Here is a 23,186-nt window from a genome sequence, read left to right as displayed (position 1 = left end):
TTGCTGAAGTTGTTTATCAGCTTAAGGAGATTTTGGGCTGAGACGATGGGGTTTTGTAAGTGTACAATCATGTCATCTGCAAAGAGGGCCAATTTGACTTCCTCTTTTCCTAATTAGCCTTTATTTCTTTCTCCTGCCTGATTGCCCTGGCCAGAACTTCCAATACTATGTTGAATAGGAGTGGTGAGAGAGGACATCCCTGTCTTTTGCCAGTTTTCAAAGGGAATGCTTCCAGTTTTTGCCCATTCAGTATGATATTGGCTGTGAGTTTGTCATAAATAGCTCTTTTTTTTTTTGAGATATGTTTCATCAATACCTAGTTTATTGAGAGTTTTTAGCATGAAGGGGTGTTGAATTTTGTTGAAGGCCTTTTCTGCATCTATTGAGATAATCATGTGGTTTTTGTCTTTGGTTCTGTTTATATGCTGGATTACATTTATTGATTTGCGTATGTTGGACCAGCCTTGCATCCCAGGGATGAAGCCAACTTGATGGTGGTGGATAAGCTTTTTGATGTGCTGCTGGATTCAGTTTGCCAGTATTTTATTGAAGATTTTTGCATCGATATTCATCAGGGATATTGATCCAAAATTCTCTTTTTTTGTTCTGTCTCTGCCCAGCTTTGGTATCAGGATGATACTGGCCTCATGAAATGAGTTAGGGAGGATTCCCTCTTTTTCTATTGATTGGTATAGTTTAGAAGGAATGGTACCAGCTCCTCTTTGCACCTCTGGTAGACTCGGCTGTGAATCCGTCTGGTCCTGGACTTTTTTTAGTTGGTAGGCTATTAATTATTGCCTCAATTTCAGAGCCTGTTATTGGTCTGTTCAGGGATTCAACTTTTTCCTGGTTGAGTCTTGGGTGGGTGTGTGTGTCCAGGAATTTATCCATTTCTTCTAGATTTTCTAGTTTATTTGCATAGAGGTGTTTATAGTATTCTCTGATGGTAGTTTGTATTTCTCTGGATCAGTGGTGATATCCCTTTATCATTTTTTATTGCATCTATTTGATTTTTCCCTCTTTTCTTCTTTATTAGTCTTGCTAGTGGTCTATCAATTTTGTGGATCTTTTCAAAAAACCAGCTCCTGGATTCGTTGATTTTTTGAAGAGTTTTTTGTGTCTCTATCTCCTTCAGTTCTGCTCTGATCTTAGTTATTTCTTGCCTTCTGTTAGCTTTTGAATGTGATTGCTCTTGCTTCTCCAGTTCTTTTAATTGTGATGTTAGGGTGCAATTTTAGATCTGTCCTGCTTTCTCTTGTGGGCATTTGGTGCTATAAATTTCCCCCTACACACTGCTTTAAATGTGTCCCAGAGATTCTAGTATATTGTGTCTTTGTTCTCATTGGTTTCAAAGAGCATCTTTCTTTCTGCCTTCATTTCGTTATGTACCCAGTAGTCATTCAGGAGCAGGTTGTTCAGTTTCCATGTAGTTGTGTGGTTTTGAGTGAGTTTCTTAATCCTGAGTTCTAATTTGATTGCACTGTGGTCTGAGAGACAGTTTGTTATAATTTCTGTTCTTTTACATTTGCTGAGGAGTGCTTCACTTCCAACTATGTGGTCAGTTTTGAAATAAATGCGATGTGGTGCTGAGAAGAATGTATATTCTGTTGATTTGGGGTGGAGAGTTCTGTAAATGTCTATTAGGTCCACTTGGTGCAGAGCTGAGTTCAAGTCCTGAATATCCTTGTTAACTTTCTGTGTCATCGATCTGTCTAATGTTGACAGTGTGGTGTTAAAGTCTACCATTATTATTGTGTGGGAGTCTAAGTCTTCTTGTAGGTCTCTAAGGACTTGCTTTATGAATCTGGGTGCTCCTGTATTGGGTGCATATATATTTAGGATAGTAGCTCTTCTTGTTGAATTGATCCCTTTACCATTATGTAATGGCCTTCTTTGTCTCTTTTGATCTTTGTTGGTTTAAAGTCTGTTTTATCAGAGACTAGGATTGCAACCCCTGCTTTTCCTTGTTTTCCACTTGCTTGGTAGATCTTCCTCCATCCCTTTATTTTGAGCCTATGTGTATCTCTGCATGAGAAATGGGTCTCCCGAATACAGCACACTGATGGGTCTTGACTCGTTATCCAATTTGCCAGTCTGTGTCTTTTAATTGGAGCATTTAGCCCATTTACATTTAAGATTAATATTGTTTTGTGTGCATTTGGTCCTGTCATTATGATGTTAGCTGGTTATTTTGCTCGTTAGTTGATGCAGTTTCTTCCTAGCATTGATGGTCTTTACAATTTGGCATGTTTTTGCAGTGGCTGGTACCGGTTGTTCCTTTCCATGTTTAGTGCTTCCTTCAGGAGCTCTTGTAAGGCAGGCCTGGTGGTGACAAAATCTCTCAGCACTTGCTTGTCTGTAAAGGATTTTATTTCTCCTTCACTTATGAAGCTTAGTTTGGCTGGATATGAAATTCTGGGTTGAAAATTCTTTTCTTTAAGAATGTTGAATATTGGCCCCCACTCTCTTCTGGCTTTTAGAGTTTCTGCCAAGAGATCCACTGTTAGTCTGATGGGCTTCCCTTTGTGGGTAACCTGACCTTTCTCTCTGGCTGCCCTTAACGTTTTTTCCTTCATTTCAACTTTGGTGAATCTGACAATTATGTGTCTTAGAGTTGCTCTTCTTGAGGAGTATCTTTGTGACATTCTCTGTACTTTCTGAATTTAAATGTTGGCCTGCCTTGCTAGGTTGGGGAAGTACTCCTGGATAATATCCTGAAGAGTGTTTTCCAACTTGGTTCCATTCTCCCTGTTACTTTCAGGTATACCAATCAGACGTAGATTTGGTCTTTTCACATAGTCCCGTATTTCTTGGAGGCTTTGTTTGTTTCTTTTTACTCTTTTTTCTCTAAACTTCTCTTCTCACTTCATTTCATTCATTTGATGTTCAGTCACTGAACATCAATATACCTTTCTTCCACTTGATCGAATCAGCTACTGAGGCTTGTACATGCGTTACATAGTTCTCGTGCCATGGTTTTCAGCTCCGTCAGGTCATTTAAGGTCTTCTCTACACTGTTTATTCTAGTTAGCCATTCATCTAATCTTTTTCAAGGTTTTTAGCTTCTTTGTGATGGGTTCAAACATCCTCCTTTAGCTCAGAGAAGTTTGTGATTACTGATCGTCTGAAGCCTACTTCTGTCAACTCGTCAACATTATTCTCTGTCCATCTTTGTTCCATTGCTGGCGAGGAGCTGCATTCCTTTGGAGGAGAAGAGGCACTCTGATTTTTAGAATTTTCAGCTTTTCTGCTCTGGTTTCTCCCCATCTTTGTGGTTTTATCTACCTTTGGTCTTTGACGATGGCGACGTACATATGGGGTTTTGGTGTGAATGTCCTTCTGTTTGTTAGTTTTCCTTCTAACAGTCAGGACCCTCAGCTGTAGGTCTGTTGGAGTTTGCTGGAGGTCCACTCCAGAACCTGTTTGCCTGAGTATCACCAGCAGAGGCTGCAGAACAGCAAATATTGCAGAACGGCAAATGTTGCTGCCTGATCCTTCCTCTGGAAACTTCGTCTCAGAGGGGCACCTGGCTGTATGAGGTGTCAGTCGGCCCCAACTGAGAGGTATCTCCTAGTTAGGCTACTGGGGGTCAGAGACCCACTTGAGGAGTCAGTCTGTCCATTCTCCGATCTCAAACTCTGTGCTGGGAGAACCACTAGTTTCTTCAAAGCTGTCAGACAGGAACATTTAAGTCTGCAGAAGTTTCTGCTGCCTTTTGTTCAGCATGCCCTGCCCCCAGAGGTGGAGTTTTCAGAGGCAGGCAGGCCTCCTTGAGCTTGGTTCGAGCTTCCCGGCCTCTTTGTTTACCTTGTCAAGCCTCAGCAATGGTGGACGCCCCTCCCCACCCTTGCTGCCGCCCTGCAGTTCAATCTCAGACTGCTGTGCTAGCAGTGAGCAAGGCTCCATGGGCATAGGACCCTCCAAGCCAGGTGCAGGATATAATTTCCTGGTGTGCCATTTGCTAAGACGATTGGAAAAGTGCAGTATTAGAGTGGGAGTGTCCTGATTTTCCAGGTACCGTCTGTCACAGCTTCCCTTGGCTAGTAAAGGGAATTCCCTGACCCCTTGCACTTCCCGAGTGAGGTGATGTGCCCCCCTGCTTCTGCTGACACTCCGTGGGCTGCACTCACTATCCGACAAGCCCCAGTGAGATGAACCCGGTACCTCAGTTGGAAATGCAGAAATCACCTGTCTTCTGCGTTGCTCACGCTGGGAGCTGTGGACTGGAGCTGTTCCTATTTGGCCATCTTGGAACCCCTATCCTTGCTCTTATTAATACCTCAAGTGACATACGGTTCAGTGTGCCCTACACATGGGTGGAGGGTGAGAGCAAAGGCTGCCATTTAGAGGCAGTCCTGTCTGGTTACTCATCCTTCATTCTGTAAGGAGCTAAGTGCTACTGTGTTCTGAGAACGTTTGTGCTAAGCAGGAAACCCCTCTTTTGAGCTGTACAGGATATAAAAGTGAACACAATCTACTGCTCTTTCCATACTAACCCACTAGCCTCATTTGGGCTCTGTTCGCCCGGGCACATGCACTTATAGAGCTTTAAAAAAAAAAAAGGAAAATATTATAATAGGATCTTTTAGGCAATCAAGGACATTCAAAAACACATTCAGATGTTTGTCAGCCCTTCTGCTTAGGCACACCCATGAAAGCATCCCAAGCCATTTATATTTTGACTTGCAAATAAACTGGCAATTGCTATCATTGAGAGTATTGGCAAAGCATCAAAATTCCCTTCCAAATTCTATTGTTCTTATGGTAATATTAATTTCTGTCTCCCAAACTGAGTGTAGAGGCATGGATATGTGACAATAGGATGTTTTCTAGGCCAAGGATGAAAAACCATCATGGGTAAACTACTAAGAAGAGTGTTTACACAGATAAAAAGAAATTGACTAACATTTTGAGTTTTGACTTCCCAATCTCTTTTTTTAAACATTAATGGTTTCAGGGAGGAATGTTTGGAAGACACACCATTGATTATATGCTGTACAAAGTGATGCTCTTTTTATTGTAAAGCAGTGAGTCAATGAAGATTTACTGGGATCTGCCAAGCCAATATCCTAGTGGCCAAATGTGCATACATTTGCAGAAGCCCACTCTACTTCCATTGGCCCAGGAAGCCTAGCAACCAATGGGGAGTTAGCTGTACCCTTTGCTGATATGCACTAGTGACATGGAGGACTTATTAAGAAATAGAGACAGCCTTTTATAATTGACAATAGCGCTTGCCTTTTAAGATGTTAAACATACTATACCATATTTTTCTAAGTTCAGTAGTCTTACTTTGGGACATAGAAATGCATCACTATTTAAAACTCACCTTCCAGCAACCTTAACTATCTGGAACATATATGAGAACCAGGAAGCAAGGTAAATAGGTTTTTGAGCAAAACAGATATAACAAAATCTATTTATCTACAGGTTTGGTAGGAAATTCCTTCAGTCATCACTCAGAACCTAGTTATTCTTATTTGAAACCACCTTAATTTTCTAAAATTTAGTTATTGGGTTTTTTAATTCACATCAGATCAGAAGCAACAATAGAGTGGAAGGAGCTAGAAGAAACTATCTTGAGTGATCTAGAAGGGAGTCAGCTAACAAAAGTGAGAACCATTAGCTGTTAAATTGAATGTAAAGAAAAAGACATTAAAAAAGAAAAAAGCTGGGTGTGGCAGCTCACGCCTGTAATCCCAGCACTTCGGGAGGCCGAGGCAGGTGGATCACCTGAGGTCAGGAGTTCAAGACCAGCCTGACCAATATGGTGAAACCCCATCTCTACTAAAAACACAAAAATTAGCTGAGCATGGTGGTGTGTACCTGTAGTCCCAGCTACTCGGGAGGCTAAGACAGGAGAATTTCTTGAACCCAGGCAGTGGAGGTTGCAGGCAGTAGAGGCCCAAGATTGGGCCACTGCACTCCAGTCTGGGCAACAGAGCAAGATTCCGTCAAAGAAAGAAAAGAAAAGAGAGGAGCGGAGACGAGACGAGACAAGACGAGACGAGATGAGACGAGACGAGGCAAGACAAGACAAGACAAGAAGGAAAGAAAAGAAAAGCAAAGAAAAGAAAAGGAAAAAGAAAAGAAAGAGAAAAAGACACTAAAAAGGAAAGGAGAAAGGAGAGATGGGCAAAAGGATGGAGGGAGGGAAGGAGGCTATAAAAAGATGACTCAGAAACTTAAAATGCTCAAGTCCTAGGCGTTTGATTTTGGCAACAAGCCCTTGATCTGCAGGAGCAGCTGAGCACATCCTACATCCACCATATCACACCATAATTTTTATATTCATAAATGACCCCAGTACTCCATAAAAAGTTTCAATTAGGAAGTCAGAGAAGCGCCTCATTTTTAGAAGTGTGCACCCAGTAGATTAAAATATAAAAGTTTGGCTGGGCGTGGTGGCTCATGTCTGTAATCACAGCACTTTGGGAGGCCGAGGTGGGTGGATCACGAGGTCAAGAGATGGAGACCATCCCGGCCAACAGGGTGAAACCCTGTCTCTACTGAAAAAACAAAAAAATTAGCTGGGCATGGTGGCACGCACCTGTAATCCCAGCTACTCCAGAGATTGAGGCAGGAGAATCGTTTGAACCCGGGAGGCAAAGGTTACAGTAAGCCAAGATCGCGCCACTGTACTCCAGCCTGGATGACAGAGCAAGCAAGAGTCCATCTCAAAAATATATATATATAAATATATATAAAATATATAAAACATATGTATGTTATAGATATGTTTTATATGTTTAACATATATATGTTATATGTTTATATATGTTTTATATGTATATATGTTATATATGTTTTATATATATGTTATATATGTTATATATATGTTATATATGTTATATATATTTTTTTAAGTCTTATTTACACTTTATTTGGGTGATATTTAAACTTACAATGTACTTGCATGCCTCAAGGGGTAGGTTTGCTGTATTTGTTATTAGCTTAAAAGCAGAGTTACAAGATTTCAGAAACATAAGAGGATTGTTTTAATGAAAGCACATTGAAAACAAATACCTGTGTGTGTTTCTAGAATGGTGTTTTAAAAATATTAATAGTAACATTTTGAATTACTCTCACAAATATTTTTCCATATTTTTTACTTTAGCTTGAAGAAACCATTAATTTTAAATGGAAAAAATGTCAAATCTACGTGGAAGTTTAAATAAGGTCTCAAAAACAATAGTTAGATCCTGCCAGTTTTTTTTTCTTTTTTTTTGTTTTTTTTTTTATTATTATTATTATACTTTAGGTTTTATGGTACATGTGCGCAATGTGCAGGTTAGTTACATATGTATACATGTGCCATGCTGGTGCACTGCACCCACTAACTCGTCATCTAGCATTTCCCAAGGCTATCCCTCCCCCCTCCCCCCACCCCGCAACAGTCCCCAAAGTGTGATGTTCCCTTTCCTGTGTCCATGTGTTCTCATTGTTCAATTCCCACCTATGAGTGAGAATATGCGGTGTTTGATTTCTTGTTCTTGCGATAGTTTACTGAGAATGATGATTTCCAATTTCATCCATGTCCCTACAAAGGACATGAACTCATCATTTTTTATGGCTGCATAGTATTCCATGGTGTATATGTGCCACATTTGCTTAATCCAGTCTATCATTGTTGGACATTTGGGTTGGTTCCAAGTCTTTGCTATTGTGAATAGTGCCGCAATAAACATATGTGTGCATGTGTCTTCGTAGCAGCATGATTTATAGTCCTTTGGGTATATACCCAGTAATGGGATGGCTGGGTCAAATGGAATTTCTAGTTCTAGATCCCTGAGGTGTCGCCACACTGACTTCCACAAGGGTTGAACTAGTTTACAGTCCCACCAACAGTGTAAAAGTGTTCCTATTTCTCCACATCCTCTCCAGCACCTGTTGTTTCCTGACTTTTTAATGATTGCCATTCTAACTGGTGTGAGATGGTATCTCATTGTGGTTTTGATTTGCATTTCTCTGATGGCCAGTGATGGTGAGCATTTTTTCATGTGTGTTTTTTGGCTGCATAAATGTCTTCTTTTGAGAAGTGTCTGTTCATGTCCTTTGCCCACTTTTTGATGGGGTTGTTTGTTTTTTTCTTGTAAATTTGTTGGAGTTCATTGTAGATTCTGGATAGTAGCCCTTTGTCAGAGAGATATATATATATACATATATAAGTTTTCATTCCTGAAAGGGTGTGTTTTAGATATTTAGACATGATGATGCCAGAAAAATATGTTTTAATTGTGTGCATTTATGAAGGAAAAGGAAGAATGGGCTGAGAATTATTATTGCCTTGCTAGTTGAAGATTTCACAATGGAGGTTGTCCCAGTTCTTGACAGTCTCCACATTTCCTTGATTTCTGATATTGAGATTTTTATTCACTTCAGCTACTAACCCAACCACCTTGCAGCCACATCTCAGTGGGCTTTGTCATCCATCTGCCCTTGAGTTCAAATTAATGCACACAAAGAGGTTACTGGAGGAATCAAGAAGGTCTCAGAACCTATTCCTTAGGAATATGGAGAGCCTATTGATTAATGGAAAAGAGTTGCACAACTCAAGGCCAAGTGCTGTTTCCGTGGTTCTGTACATAAGAATAGTACATTCTACATGACTTTATAAAAATACAGGTTGTTGAACACCTGTAGACATATTTACAGGTGACAGTGTAGGGGGCTGAATATGTAGACGAAGCCAAACTGAGATTATTCTGGAACTTTGATGATAGTATTCCAGATGGGACAATGGCAGTGGGTCAGGCGTTGGAGGCTTCCATCTTAATCACTGCTCTTCTACTTGGTTAAATGTAGTAATTACCATCTACACTAGGCTGTACTGGTTGTCTCTGGATTGTCCCTAGATTTGCCCAACTAAATAAGGCTAGCCATTATAACACCCAGCCTCTTAGCTCAGAGCACAACAACCAAAGGTTTATTTCTCACCCATGTGACAGTTTGCTGGGGGTCAGCATGAACTCAAGAGCCTTTCATCTGTTGGCTGTACTGAGCTTTTAGGACCTCACAGTCCTTAATTTCATCTTCTTCAGGCCAGCAATGGAGGAGAGAGAAACAGACGGGGGAATATGTAAAAAGCTTTAAAGACGAGGACTAGGCTAGAAGTACAGTCATGCATCGCTTGACAATGGGGATACTTTTTGAGAAATGCATCCTTAGGTGATCTTGTTGTTGCTTGAACATCATAAAGTGTACTTACACAAACCTAGATGGGATAATCTGCTGCACACCTAGGCTATATGGGATAGCCTATTGCTCCTAGGGTATAATCCTATACAACATTTTACTTTACCGAATACTACAGGCAATTGTAACACAATGGTAAGTATTTGTGTATCTAAACATAGGAAAGGTATAGTAAAAACACAGTATAAAAGATTTTTTAAAATGGTACACCTGTATAGGGTACTTACCGTGAATAAAGCTTGCAGGACTGGGAGTTGCTTTGGGTGAGTCAGTGAATGAGTGGTGACTGAATGTGAAGCCCTGGGACGTTACTGTACACTACTGTGGATTCTATATACACTGTACACTTAAGCTACACCAAATTTTTTTTAAAAATTTTTTCTTCAATAATAGATTAACCTTAGCTTAGCTTGCTGTAACTTTTTAACTTTATAAACTTTCTTAAACTCATTTTGACTTTTTTTTTTTTTTTTTTTTTTGGAGACAGAGTCTTGCCCTGTCACCCAGGCTGGAGTGCAATGGCATGATCTCGGCTCACTGCCAATTCCGCCTCCTGGGTTCAAATGATTCTCCTGCCCCAGCCTCCCAAGTAGCTAGGATTACAGGCACCTGCCACCACATCCAGCTAACTTTTTTTGTAGTTTTAGTAGAGACGGGGTTTCACCATGTTGGCCCAGGCTAGTCTCAAACTCCTGACCTCATGATCTACCCGCTTCAGCCTCCCAAAGTGCCGGGATTACAGGCGTGAGCCACCGTGCCTGGCCTTGACTATTTTGTAATAATACTTGGCTTAAAACACAAACACATTGTTCAGCTGTACAGAAACATTTTCCTTCTTTATATGCTTATACTATAAACTTTTTTCTAATTTTAAAAGTTTTTTTGTTTTACTTTTTAAATCTTTTCATTAAAAACTAAGACACAAACACTCACGTTAGCCTAGGACTACATAGTGTCTGGATCATCCCTATTGCTATCTTTCACCTCCACATCTTGTCCCACTTGAAGTTCCTCAAGGATAACAGCACGCATGGAGCTGTCATCTCATGACGACAATGCCTTCTGGAATACCTCCTGAAGGATCTGCCTGAGGCTATTTTACAGTTAACTTTTTTTATAAGTAGAAGGAGTACACTGTAAAATAACAATAAAAAGTATAGTATAGTAAATACACAAACCAGTAACATAGTTATTATCAAGTATATATACTGCACATAATTGTATGTGCTCTACTTTTATACGACTAGCAGTGCAGTAGATTTGTTTACACCAGTGTCACCACAAACACGGCGTAATACATTACATTATAATGTTAGAATGGCCCTGACATCACTAGGCAACAGGAATTTTTCAGCTCCATTGTCATCTTATGGGACCACCACCATATATGCAGTCTATAGTGGACAAAGTTTGTCATTCAGTGCATTACTGTATGTTATTTCTACCCACTTTCAGAGGCCACCACTTCATCAGCTGGCCTCATCTAACTACAGGGGAAGCAATAAAGTAACTTTAACTGTGTGGCCAGAAAGGAAAAGAAAACCAAATTCTGATGGACATCTGATGTTTTTACTATTCCTATGAATGTATTCCAAGGTTCTAACTGAGAGGGTAGGGAAAGCAGGAATCAGAGTGGGAAAATACATTTAGCAACATTCTTGAGAGTTTCTTCTTAGACTTGTCAGTGTTCTCAGTTGTGCCCATCCTCAAGCTCCAAAGATTCTCCCACAAGGCATTTGGCCAAGGCACTTCATTTTTCCAGGCCTCAGTTTCCCCATGTGTTAAAGTGAGGAGTTGAATTAGAATACCTTCAAGTCTTTGCGCCCCTTAAAGATCCAAAATCCCATGATTCTATAATGATTCTATATGATTCCCCTGATGTTCCCTTCCTCCTGAGACAAATAAGCAGTGCCAGTATGCCAATAATTTATGTTTTATTTTAATTTTCCTTCTCACCTTCAAAGCTTGAGTTTCTAGATATTAATATATAACAATAGACAAAGTTGTTATGAATACAGTAGTGACTTTTATGGCAAAGTAAAGTTATTTTGTGTTTGGATGAACAGCACATTCACACACGTATATAACATACACAGAGCTCCATCTGTGAAAAAATAATCTTGTTTGAAGTTTTGCAAAACTTATGTCCTCCTCCTACTCTTGCCCTGTATTAGTTTTGCAATTAGTAACAAACAAACAACAGTGACATCTCTGTGGCTTAGAACAACATTTACTCTTTGCTCACTTTACATGAGGACTGTGAGTCAGCGGCAGATTGGCTGTGGCTCTGCTAGAATTGGCTGGGTTCAGCTGGGCTCAGTGGGGTTCCACCTGTCTTCTTATTTTAAAACCCAAACTAAGGGTATAGACACTATCTGTGACATCCTAAGGGCAGTGGAGAACAAGATCAAAGAGACCTAAGACAAACCATCCAATTGCATTTAAGCTTCAGGTTAAACACAGCAAAAAACATCACAACCATTCACATCCCATGGGCCATAGTTTTTCACGTGGCCAAGTCCAAAGTGATTGAGGTGGGATGTGTACTTCTCTCAGAATGCACGAGTACCTCCCATGACCGTGGGTAGGGATATGCAATCCTATGGCTGGGAGGAAGCAAATAGTTGGGGACAATAACCCAACAGATCACACCCCCAATGCCTCTATCTAAGTTCTAAATACAACATTTCCCATAGAGAGGAAGCCACTCTGCCTCCTCCACTGCATCTTCCTTTCCTGCCCCTCTCAGCTTGAGCTCAGGCTCTAAAACTTGAGCTTGATAAGAATAATCTAAGTGCTTGTTAAAAATCCCCTTCCTAGGGCCTCCCTTTCCAAAGATTTTGACACATATGATCTGAAGTAGGCAGTGGTGCCCAGGCATGATGCCCCAGGAATACCTACTGCTATTGAAGAGCTATCCCCAGTTCCCACAGCCTTCAGCATCAGACCTGCCTTTGGATTGGGGGAGCATGCTGAGTGAGCCATTATTAGGAAGAGGGCTGCCTTAGAGGACTCAGAAGCTACGACCCCAAGGTCCTCTGACCTGTCCCCACTCCTCACAGCCAGCATGGATTTTGTACTTCTGGAGCTCCTTGAAGAAGGGTCATTGCACGTTTGAAAGTGTGATAGTTAGCACAGACCCCAGAGATCAAATCCTGAGTTCCTCTTCCTCCATATCCAACTCACTAGCTGTGTGACCTTGGACAACTCACAGACTCTCTCTGGGCCTCAGTGTCCTCATCTGTTAGAAAGGAATAATAATCATACCTACACCTCAGGCTTCTTGTGAGGGTGAATCAAGTTAACAAAATGGTGCCTGGCATGCAGTGGATCACATATAAACATTTTGCATGTGGTATTATACATGTTTTTATATATTTATAAGTGTATTCTATACAAGGGTTTGCTGATTTTATTGGCACACAGGTCTGAGAACATGGGAGGCTTTTGAGATAAAGTTGCCTCCTATTGGAGGTGTTATATGGGGAGCATGCTGAGTCAGCTGTTATCAGGGGGAAGGCTGCCTTAGAGGACTCAGTGAATTTACATGTCAGGTGATAGCACGTAAGTCAGTGGTTTTCAACCCCAGCTTTAATTTAGAATCATCTAGAAAGTTTTTTTTTAAATGCCCATGTCCTTCCAAGCGGGCTCAATTCTGAGCCAATTAGTAAGAATGTCCAGGGACAAAACAAAGAAACGAAAAATTTTAAGGCCGGGCACAGTGGCTCATGCCTGTAATCCCAGCACTTTGGGAGGTTGAGGTGGGCAGATCACTTGAGACCAGGAGTTCAAGACCAGCCTGGCCAACATGGTAAAGCCCATCTCTACTGAAAATACAAAAATTAGCCAGGCGTGGTGGCGCAGATCTGTAATCTCAGCTACTCTGGTGACTAAGGCAGGAGAATCACTTGAACCTGGGAGGCAGAGGCTGCAGTCAGCTGAAATCATGTCACTGCACTCCCGCCTGGGTGTCAGAACAAGATTCTGTCTCAAAAAAAAAAAAAAAAAAAAAGAAAAGAAAAGAAATTTTAAGACACTCCTTGGACTGTAATGGGAATCCTGGATTAGAAACCACTGATGTCTATAGAACCGCTCTGTAAACTGCAAAACATAATGTACGATTTATGGGTGTTTTTTGATTGTTAGGAACTGATTGATGATCTCATGAGGGACTAGTTCCTCTGAAAATCAGGCCAACGTGGATTTTCCACCATCTGTCCTACATGTGCACTGGCTGGGGGAAATTGAAACCCACCCAATTCCTATTCTTGCCTTTAAGCCAAAAAGACTGCTCGAAAACAAGCCTCCCTGGGATAAAAGATGTTGCTAGGATGAGGAAGCTGTGGTGAGTGAGTGAAGTTAATGTGATTAGATTTGGAAGCAATACTCCCAGCCATGGGAAAGCATCGGTGTTCTGTGTTATTAAAGTGACTCTAGTGCAAAGGCACATATATCATATTGGAGTAATTTGCCCTGACTAGGTTAGAAGCCAGGAGATGGTTCTTCATAGGTATTCCTGAGTGGCCCAAGGCCTAAGTCAGCTCTCGTTTAGACAAATCCTATCTCTGCTGATCATCTACCTCTTACCAAATGCAGCCATCACCATGCACAGCACATGCACTCCTCTTGATGATCTTCACAGAGTGCAGAGTCTTCAGGAAGTTCTTTCCTCAGTGGAACCTTTGGGATTTCTAGGAGAGGGGCAGGGGAATATCTGGAATCAGAGGTGAACACTTTATAGCAGCCTCTATACTACTTCTAATTACGTTCACCTGACTAAACTGCCAGGTGATAAACATTTTATATAAAAGTAATTCACTATGGAAAGTTCTGGATGTTTTCCCCAATGGGTACCTCAAAACAGGGTACAAGATGGAAACCTGCTCAAGAAACAGCAAAATGTAAACTGGATAATGGTGATGATAAAAAATAATAATGAATGACCACACGAGCAAGTGTCCTCTTGTGAACTTTCACAGACAAATGCATAGATATGCTGCCTGGACTATGGGCAGATAAACATTCATTGTGGGCACATGTTTGTGTGAGGCTAATTATTGGCAGAGCAAGAACAGCTGGAACTTTCATCTCCCCACCTGCGGGCCAGGGTTCTCTTGGCACTATATCCCCAGTTTTCAATGTCTTCCTGAAAGAGCGGCTGCCATGTTCTCCTTAAAACTTCTTTAGATTCCCTGTCAAATACTGAAAACTATGCTGGCTGTAACTCTAGTGTTTGAAATACCGGCGTGGGACCAGTCTTCCTATATGCAGAGTTTTGTCCCATGTCTTAGAATCTTGTTCTGTTTTTTTCACCTTTTGGGCTTCATTTATTCACAATCATTGACTGTTGACATTGAGCAGAGCTTGTATAACAGCCTCAATCTTTAGCCTGGTATGTAATAGCTAATCCTTGCTGTTCCTCTTCCTGCCCTGAGCACATTATGTCCTTTGTTTTCCAGATTAAGTGTTGGCATTCTGTACTGGAAAGAAAACTCCAACTTCTTGCCACGTGCAGTGGCTCATGCCTGTAATCACAGAACTTTGGGAGGCCAAAGCGGGTAAATTTCCTGAGCTCAGGAGTTTGAGACCAGCCTGGGCAACATGGTGAATCCCCATCACTGCAGAATATACAAAAATTAGCTGGGTGTTGGTGGCATGTGCCTGTAGTCCCCGCTACTCAGGAGGCTAAGGTGGGAGAATCACCTGAGCCCAGGGAGGTCCAGGCTGCAGTGAGCAGTGATCATGCCACTGCACTCCAGCCTGGGCAACAGAACAAGACCCTGTCTCAAAAAAAAAAAAAAAACCCAACTCCTGGAAATCAAATGGTACCTGATATGGGGTTTGCTCCCTGTTATGTTAGCCTCAGGCCATCTAACCCAGGTAGAACAAGGCAGGTAAGGAAACCCAGTGGGCCAAGGACACCAAAGGAAGCCCTTACCACAATGCCTAATACTGAAGACAATGGATGAATGTATTCAAAATTTGTTTGCAAGAAATGAGACTTTTTGCCTTTTTAGGACAAAAAAAGCACTTGAAATTTAATTTAGGTTAATAGGAGATATGGTGGGTAGCACAGAGTGATTATGAAATGCACAGGGCTTCCCTGCCATTTGAGTTTTGATCAATCTCAGCAAAACCCAAAGTTTGCCAAAACCTGGAAACAACTCAAATGTCCATCAACACAGTAGAACGAATAAATGAGTTATGGTATTTCATTCAATATAACATGAATGAAAATGAATGAGATGAAATGAAAATATGTAAAACTACATGTAACAACAAGGATGAATCCTACAACCATGTGAAATGAAAGAAGCCAGACACACACACACTCAAAAAATGCATGTTGTATGATCCTATTTATATAAAGTTCGAAGGTAGGTAAAATTAATCTGTACTGTTAGAAGTTGGAAGAATGGTTTCTATCAGGAAGGAGTAGGTAGAGATTGGGAGGAGGTGCAAGTTGGATTTCTGGGGTGCTATCGGTGGTTAATCTCTTGACCTGAGTGGTAACATAGATATATTCTTTTTGTGATACTTCATTGAGCAGAATACAGTCATAAGTGTCGCTTAATGATAGGGCCAAGTTCTGAGAAATGTGTCAAGAGATTTCACTGTTGTACCAACATCATAGAGTATACTTATACAAACCTAGATTGTATAGCCTACTACACACCTAGGCTAGATGACATAGCCTATTGCTCCCAGGCTACAAACCTATACAGCTGTCACAGAACTGAATGCTGTAGGCAGTTGTTACAGAATGGTAAGTGTTTGTGTATCTAAATATATATAAACATAGAAAAAGAACAGTAAACATACAGCATTATAATCTTATGGGACCACCGTCATATATATGGTCCATCATTAACTGAAATGTCATTATGTGGCACATGACTGTACTTACAATTTGTGCATGTCATATGTACGATAGTCTAAAATTCAAATGTTGGATTGGGCCTTGCTTGATTATCCAGGAACTGAGTTTGCAAGAGCTAAAAAGAACCTCAGAATCCCTGCCTAACAGGGATGGCAGGGTCCATTTCTGGACCCTAATGGTAGGTCCATTTCTGGAGTTAGGAAAACTGAGTCAAAAACCTGAGTAGAAGGTTGCAGCAACAGATGCAGCAGGACAGGTTGAGGACTGTACTCAGGGGGAGCACCAGATACCAGTCTTGAGAGTAAGTTCCACAGAATGGTAGGGCTGAGATTGCTGGCAGGCAGGACTGGCTCGGGGACTGCATCGGCCAGAACATAAAGGTGAAGTCTAAGAGAGGGTATTGCAGAGGATGAGGGGTTGACAGTGGGGAGTGGTATGTTGGGAGCTCAGATCTGGTTTATTTTTAACTCTCATGAGGCCACACTGGCTTCTCTCCTATGTTATTCCCTTCCTAATGTAGATAGTACGGTCAGCCCAGGCCATGGGAGTGTGGCCCCGATTTTCCATGTAGGGAGACTTTCTCTAGTTTCTCAAAAGCACAAGCTGCTGGGCCTTTTTCTCAACTGTTGGCCTATGTGGAAGAGACTTGGCTTAATGGAAGGGAGAATGAAAAGAGGCTTTTGGAAAGAGAGGGCCTAAACAGGATCAGCATTGATGCCGAGCAACATGAGGGAGAAGGGACTTTTCTTGGTGTTCATACCACAGTGGGCCACAGCGTGGTGGGTAGGCATATTTGAATATGGTAAGAGGAGGAGCTTAAGGGTAAGAGAGTCTTTGAAGATTGGGAAGCAAGGAAACCAAGGCGGCTAGCCATGGGCAAGGTGTGGGGGCTGCAAACTTGCTACAAACCTGCTCTTCAGATCCACCACTTGCATTTTTAACCCTCAGTCAAAACCAAGGAGCTGCTGAGGAGTGATGCCTAAGACGATAGTCCCTAGGATGTGTGGGGCTGACTTTTTGCTAACTGAACTGCAAATATTTGGAGACATTTGCTGCTATAACATCTTAAAAAGATGAGGACCCTCGTTGGATATTCCAGTCCCAATTGGGAGAGAATAAGAAGGGCCATGCCTGCCCTTGATCAAGATCTTGAGTGCAATGCAGGGTGGACTGAGAGACAAAAACCTAATGTATCCCCAGCTTAGTGTCTGCCAGCCATAAAAAAAAAAAAAAAAAAAAAAAGGTCGGTGGATAAACAAGAGATGTGCCTAGTGCTGAGAAGCATCTCCTTGTGTGATCAGAGTTAATTAACATTTAGCATAGCCCCTTTAGGGGTGAGAAGTTGTGATTGTCTTTCTCTAAAGGTTAAATTACCCCCATTGTGTTTGCCTTCCTGGGAAGAAAATGCGGGATGAGGTGGGAAATCATTGTTGAAACACAACCATGACACCACTGTGAGTATGTCTAATTCCCTGGCATGGGGGTTTTAGGCATTAGAAAGTGCATACTAGTAACTAGATTCCAGGATGTGTCTCAGGAAATCCCAAAGGGAAGTTTTTTTTCATTCATAGAATACTTCCTGAAGACATTATTATAGGAAAACTTTATTTAGGAGAGTTTCTTTGATCCTGTACTAGCACATGAGAACATGTAAGCAGATGACAATATCTAATATCGACTGCTGCCTGACCCACTCTGCTTCCCATCCCAGAGTTTCTTTTGCAAAATGCATGGAGCCCTGCTTCGGCAAAGCTCACCAACCTCACCAGGAAGGTCTGATTTATAGCATGTTGATCTTAAGCATGTTAGTGCAATGCCCAAAAGAGAAAGGAAGTCTCAATAAAGGGATATTATAGAAAGTCTTCAGCCGGTGGATAGAATTTCATCTCTAAGCCAGGCTGAGATCATCAGATCAGCAGGATAAAGAACTATTTGGGGCTATATGTACCTAATGAGGCTGGATTCATGAGATCGACAGTATTTAAGGTCCTTGGGCATAAGTAGAGCAGTAGCTGAGAAGGCCTCTGTCGGCTCTGGCTCTCCTGCCCCTACTCAGAATGCCACACTCACCCAAGGCTTGATGTTGCTCACCATGTGTCAGTGGCTGTTGTCTCCACTATCTCTCTAACAGAGGGGGAATAATTGCACCCCCATCACAGACTTTCCACAAGTCAGGATGATCTCTCAGTGGCTCTCAGGCTTCCCAGGTATCTTTCTCCCATGGGCGTGTGACTGACAATCTACTAAGTCTCTGTACTTCCATTTGTTCATCTGTTAAAATCTGTACCTGCTCACGGGGCTGTTGTGATAACAACATGGAATTTACGTGATTAAGGTACTTAACTTTCCCCAGTGCCTGCCCATAATAGATGCTCCAGAAGTGTTAGGCATTATTTTAAACCCAGTAGGAGCCTTTAACCACTTGATTTTAATTAGATGACCCTCAGGGGTGAGATGCAGTGGGTGATTTAGAAAGTGCACACTGGGAGGGCATTTGTTTGGAAGGAATCTTGTAGGAGCAGGTAGAAGTTCCCCAAAAGAACAAAATACGGGTCATCTCACAGTATCCACCGCTGGACCAGGATCCTTTACTGAAGCTGGAGCCTCAGTATAAAAGAGCTGCTTGGCCGGGCGCGGTGGCTTACGCCTGTAATCCCAGCACTTTGGGAGGCCAAGGCAGGTGGATCACGAGGTCAGGAGAGCGAGACCATCCTGGCTAACACGGTGAAACCCCGTCTGTACTGAAAATACAAAAAAAATTAGCCGGGCGTCGTGGCAGGCGCCTGTAGTCCCAGCTACTCGGGAGGCTGAGGCAGGAGAATGGCGTGAACCCGGGAGGTGGAGCTTGCAGTGAGCCCAGATCGCGCCACTGCACTCCAGCCTGGGCGAAAGAGCGAGACTCTGTCTCAAAAAAAAAAAAAAGAGCTAATTGATGGTACCTGGGTGCCCAAACCTCTACTGTTGCTATGGTTTCTCCATTTCTGAGTATGTCCCACAAGGAGCAGTAGCAAAAGCTGGTCTTTCAGGGGCTCATCAAACACACTCAGACGTTTCAAATGTCCCAAGATGGGCAGCTTTGATCCTGCATGTTCTTCCCTTGATTAAAACAACAACAACAACAACAAAATGAAACAATAAAAATTTAAAGACAAATTTAAGCTGTGCATTTCTAAGAATTTACACTTACTTCATTAAATCTATTGTTTTCTCAGTTGTTTGAAGTCCAACAAGACTAATGAGCCTTTTTTTCCAAATGTCTTTAAAAATCCTTTTTTCTTACAAGGACATTTAGAAGCTTTGAAAGTTGTTCCAAGGGTAATAATAATAGTATTAATAATAAATTGCTCCAAACTCCCAACCCCTGCAGGTTCAAAATTTACTTAATACTCTGAACCCAAGGGATTTAAATTATTACCAGAATTTATTACCTTTTGTTTACCGGGCTTTCCAAACAGGAGAAAGAAACCACGTGGAGGTTCACTAGAGTTCATTGTGTGGTTCGCTCTGTGGTAATGCATATAACCCAGAAGACTTCCAGAACCTTCTCAGCTTGAACCTTCAAAGCCTCCCTAATTTGGTAGAATCAGCATGGTTATGTTGAGATTGTACTGAGGGTACTGACTTTTCAGCCTGGACAATTTTTGGTTGATGGACCAGAGGAAGAGCCCTCGTAGAAGGATTCTCCCGTAGGACATACAATCTACGTTACGTAAGATGGATGATATATTGTTAGGTGGCTATGGGGTGGAAAGAGAACAATTTTTCTCTGGGGTGTGTGCAAAGGAACTGACTGCCTTGATGCCCCTTGAACTCTCTACCTTGTCATCTGAGGACCTCTGGTGGTGGAAATTTTCCCAGCGTATGTGAATTGATGTTTCTGTGCCAAGCCATCCAACCCTGTTACATTTTCCTACATTCCTTTCCTCCTATTTTGTCATTCACATTAAGCAAGGAGCAACAATCAGTTGCAAACACCCAGAACAAAGTGGTGGATGTGCCTGACCAGACTGCCGTTTCACAAAAGATACCTGGTACCTTCTCTTCCAGTGAACCTCTGATACATTTCCTGCAGCAAGAGAAGGCAGCCAACATGAAGGAAAATGTGGCATCTGCAACTGTTTTCACTCTGCTACTTTTTCTCAACACCTGCCTTCTGAATGGTAAGTAAGAGACTATCATGCTCTCTTTCATTGCCTGGGGTGTTTGTCAACAGGGTGAAGAGTCCATTGCAGTCTTCTTGCAATGCCATTATGAGAAATGAAAATGCTGTGTTATGTGCTGCTGTTAAATTATTTGCAATATTTTGCATTAAAGTTAATGCAGAAAAATTAATGCAATTAGTGCAAAATCTTGTCACCATGCTCTCTGCCTTCTGTCCTCATTTCAGGAGTGTAATGAAACAGCTCTGAAGAAGACAGGAGCTGAGTTCTAATCCAGGTCCTGCCAGTTTCTAGCTGTGTGACCTAGAGCCAATTACCTAACTCTCTGGGTTTCCAAATTCTCAAAGTGAGGATAGTGATGTTTCCTCTACTGCAGATGAAATAATGTATATGAAAACTCTTTGAAAAACCATAATGGGATATAAGAGGTTGCTGTTACATGGCGGGAAGCAGGTACAGCCAACTCTATTATCTGTGCTAATAGGAGAAATGAAGTCCACAGCTAAATGAGAGGGTGGGTGCCTGTGAATATACACTTCCGTATGTCAACCCGTGTGCATTTCTGGGTGTGCAGACTTCTATGTGTACCTGTGTATATATTAACTTTTCTATATGGACCTGATTGCAAATGCCTCTCTGTCTGAACCTGTATGTATATACTTTTATGTATGTCTGTGTGTGTTCTGTGTATATCTATATGTGCACACTTCTCTGCATGTACCTGTGTGCATACCAGTATGTAACTCCATGAGTATGCACCTGTGTATATTTCTGTGTGTGTGTGGTATGTGTACTTTTGATGCGGGCTCTGTGTGGGCGTCTACATACCTGTATGTGTGGTTCCTGTGTGGGTTTCTCCGTGTCTCTGTGCATTGAGAAAGTCCATTAATTTTAACTTATTCCTCTAATGTAGATGAAGGAAACATTTGTCTAATTGTAATTTTACAAATCTACCCTCCTCTCTTGAGCTTCCTGAAGGTACTATTAATAAACAGTAAAATAAGAAAGAGAAGCTTTCAGAGAGAGAAAAAGGGGAAAGCAGAGGTCAGAATGACCCACAAGAGAAACTAAATACTCAAGAAATCAATGATCACCCTAATTGGCTTCTGAGTGTGCTCATTATGGAACCATAGGCTTTGAATTTTTTAAATAAACTTTTCTTTCTACTTCACACACTTCTCCCCACTCATGACAAAAACAAAGCAAAACAAAAACTTGCATTCTTGCTGTAACTCCCAGCAACACATTATCCTGAATAAATTGTCCCTAGAGGATGAGCAATGTTACAAATATTGGCAGAGCTGACCAGGGCTGGCAAGGACGGGTTTTAGCAGGGCCTGTGAGCAGGAGGGTAGGTGAGTTCCAGCTGACACTACTAGCCTGGTGTCCTGGGCTCCAGCCTGTGTCCCACAGCATGCCATTCCACTAAATTCCTCTTTCTGGCCAGGTCTGCCTAGAGAATCCTCTTCCCATGCATTTCTCCTCACTGAGGTCTCCTCCTAACCTGCTGTTTCTGCTCTGGTGCTCAGCCAGAAACTCTGGCCTTGGAGCCTGCGTGAGGGGTAGAGGAGAAAACAGAAAGAACCCCTAGAGGTGCTGACCCACCTCTGAAAGTGCTCCTCTCTGCTCCTGATATCCTAAACTCAGTGCTAGGGCATCCAGCTAGACAAAAAAGAGGATCAGCTGAAGTCATGTAGGCGAGCATGGTGGCTTCCCAGCCCCATAGTATCAGGGCAAATCCCAGGGCTCTGCTGTCCCTCTTTGAACCTGACATTCAAGCAAGAGAAATGGGAGCCCGCTTGCCAAGAGCTTTGGAGATTTGGCAACTAAAAAATTTTACACCCTTGGCGTTGTATTTTCATACCACCTCACTGAGACCTTCTAGCATCCAGTCTGGAACTGGGTACAGCTCTTAGATAATAGTGGTTGCTCAGAACCAGGAGAGGAGCTGGCTACTCTCCTACCTCTTACCACACCTCCTACCCCAAAAAGATCCATCAAATTATAGTTTTATAGACCCTATGGGATTACAAAAGGGCCACACACTCTTCAAGCCCTACGTATCCAAAGGAAGCCCTTTGCAACCTCACCACACACACACACACACACACACACACACACAAAGGAAAGAGAGGAAAATCTAAGAGAAAAAAAGGACTAAAAACCAAGATTCAGAAATGGGGATGGGGTGGATGAGGAGACAGACTGTGAGTCTGGGTCACAAGATCAAAGCTGAATAAAATCAAGGAAAAGTGGCCAGGCGCAGTAGCTCATGCCTTTAATCCCAGCAGTTTGGGAGGCCAAGGTGGGCAGAGCACGAGGTCAGGAATTCAAGACTAGCCTGACCAACATGGTGAAACCCCATTTCTTCTAAAAATACAAAAACTTAGCCGGGTGTGGTGGTGTGCACCTGTAATCCCAGCTGCTCAGGAGGCTGAGGCAGAATTGCTTGAACCCAGGAGGTGGAGGATGCAGTGAGCCAAGATCGCACCACTGCACTCCAGCCTGGGAGATAGAGCGAGACTCCATCTCAAAAAAAAAAAAAAAAATCAAGAAAAAGTGAAGGGAAAGGGGAAGGAAAGGAGAAGATGGGGAAAGAGGAAGGAAGGGACACCCAGACACAGGGAGCTTCAGCGATGCAGTGAATGGACAGAAGATTAGGAACAAGTTGAGTACATTGTGTGGGGATGGCAGAAAGATGGAGATTGGTGAGCTGAGTGGAGAAGTGCCATAGAGCGGTGTTTTGCCAGAGTGTCTGCAGGTTGCTTATACCTGGGAAGGATTCTTCGTATGGTCCCCTTCGGCTGAGGGAGGGTATCAGCTTCACAGACCTCGTGGGATTACAAAAGGGCCACCACACACTCTTCAACCAATATGTGTCTATCCTGCATTCAAGGCTCATTCTTTGTTGAAATTTTGCAGTTGGTCACTAGGCTATTGTTATCTCCATC

The 23,186-nt window shown here is 42.1% G+C and overlaps 1 protein-coding gene across 4 annotated transcripts in view; it reads left to right on the top strand.

The window, feature by feature from the left end:
- The window catches only part of PRLR (prolactin receptor), a 179,097-nt gene that overhangs the window by 126,796 nt on the left and 29,115 nt on the right, over positions 1–23,186 (top strand). For all 4 annotated transcript variants that reach the window (XM_054487031.2, XM_054487034.2, XM_054487033.2 and 1 more), the window contains one exon: positions 20,123–20,235. In XM_054487031.2, the coding sequence (XP_054343006.1) occupies positions 20,166–20,235 (70 nt within the window). In that variant the 5' untranslated portion in view covers positions 20,123–20,165. The remainder of the gene's footprint in view (positions 1–20,122; positions 20,236–23,186) is intronic.

Source organism: Pongo pygmaeus, chromosome 4, assembly GCF_028885625.2.
Source record: "Pongo pygmaeus isolate AG05252 chromosome 4, NHGRI_mPonPyg2-v2.0_pri, whole genome shotgun sequence".
NCBI classification, from domain to species: Eukaryota; Metazoa; Chordata; class Mammalia; order Primates; family Hominidae; genus Pongo; species Pongo pygmaeus.
The sequence above is the reverse complement of the archived record's forward strand: the minus strand, read 5'-3'. Positions and strand labels throughout refer to the sequence as shown.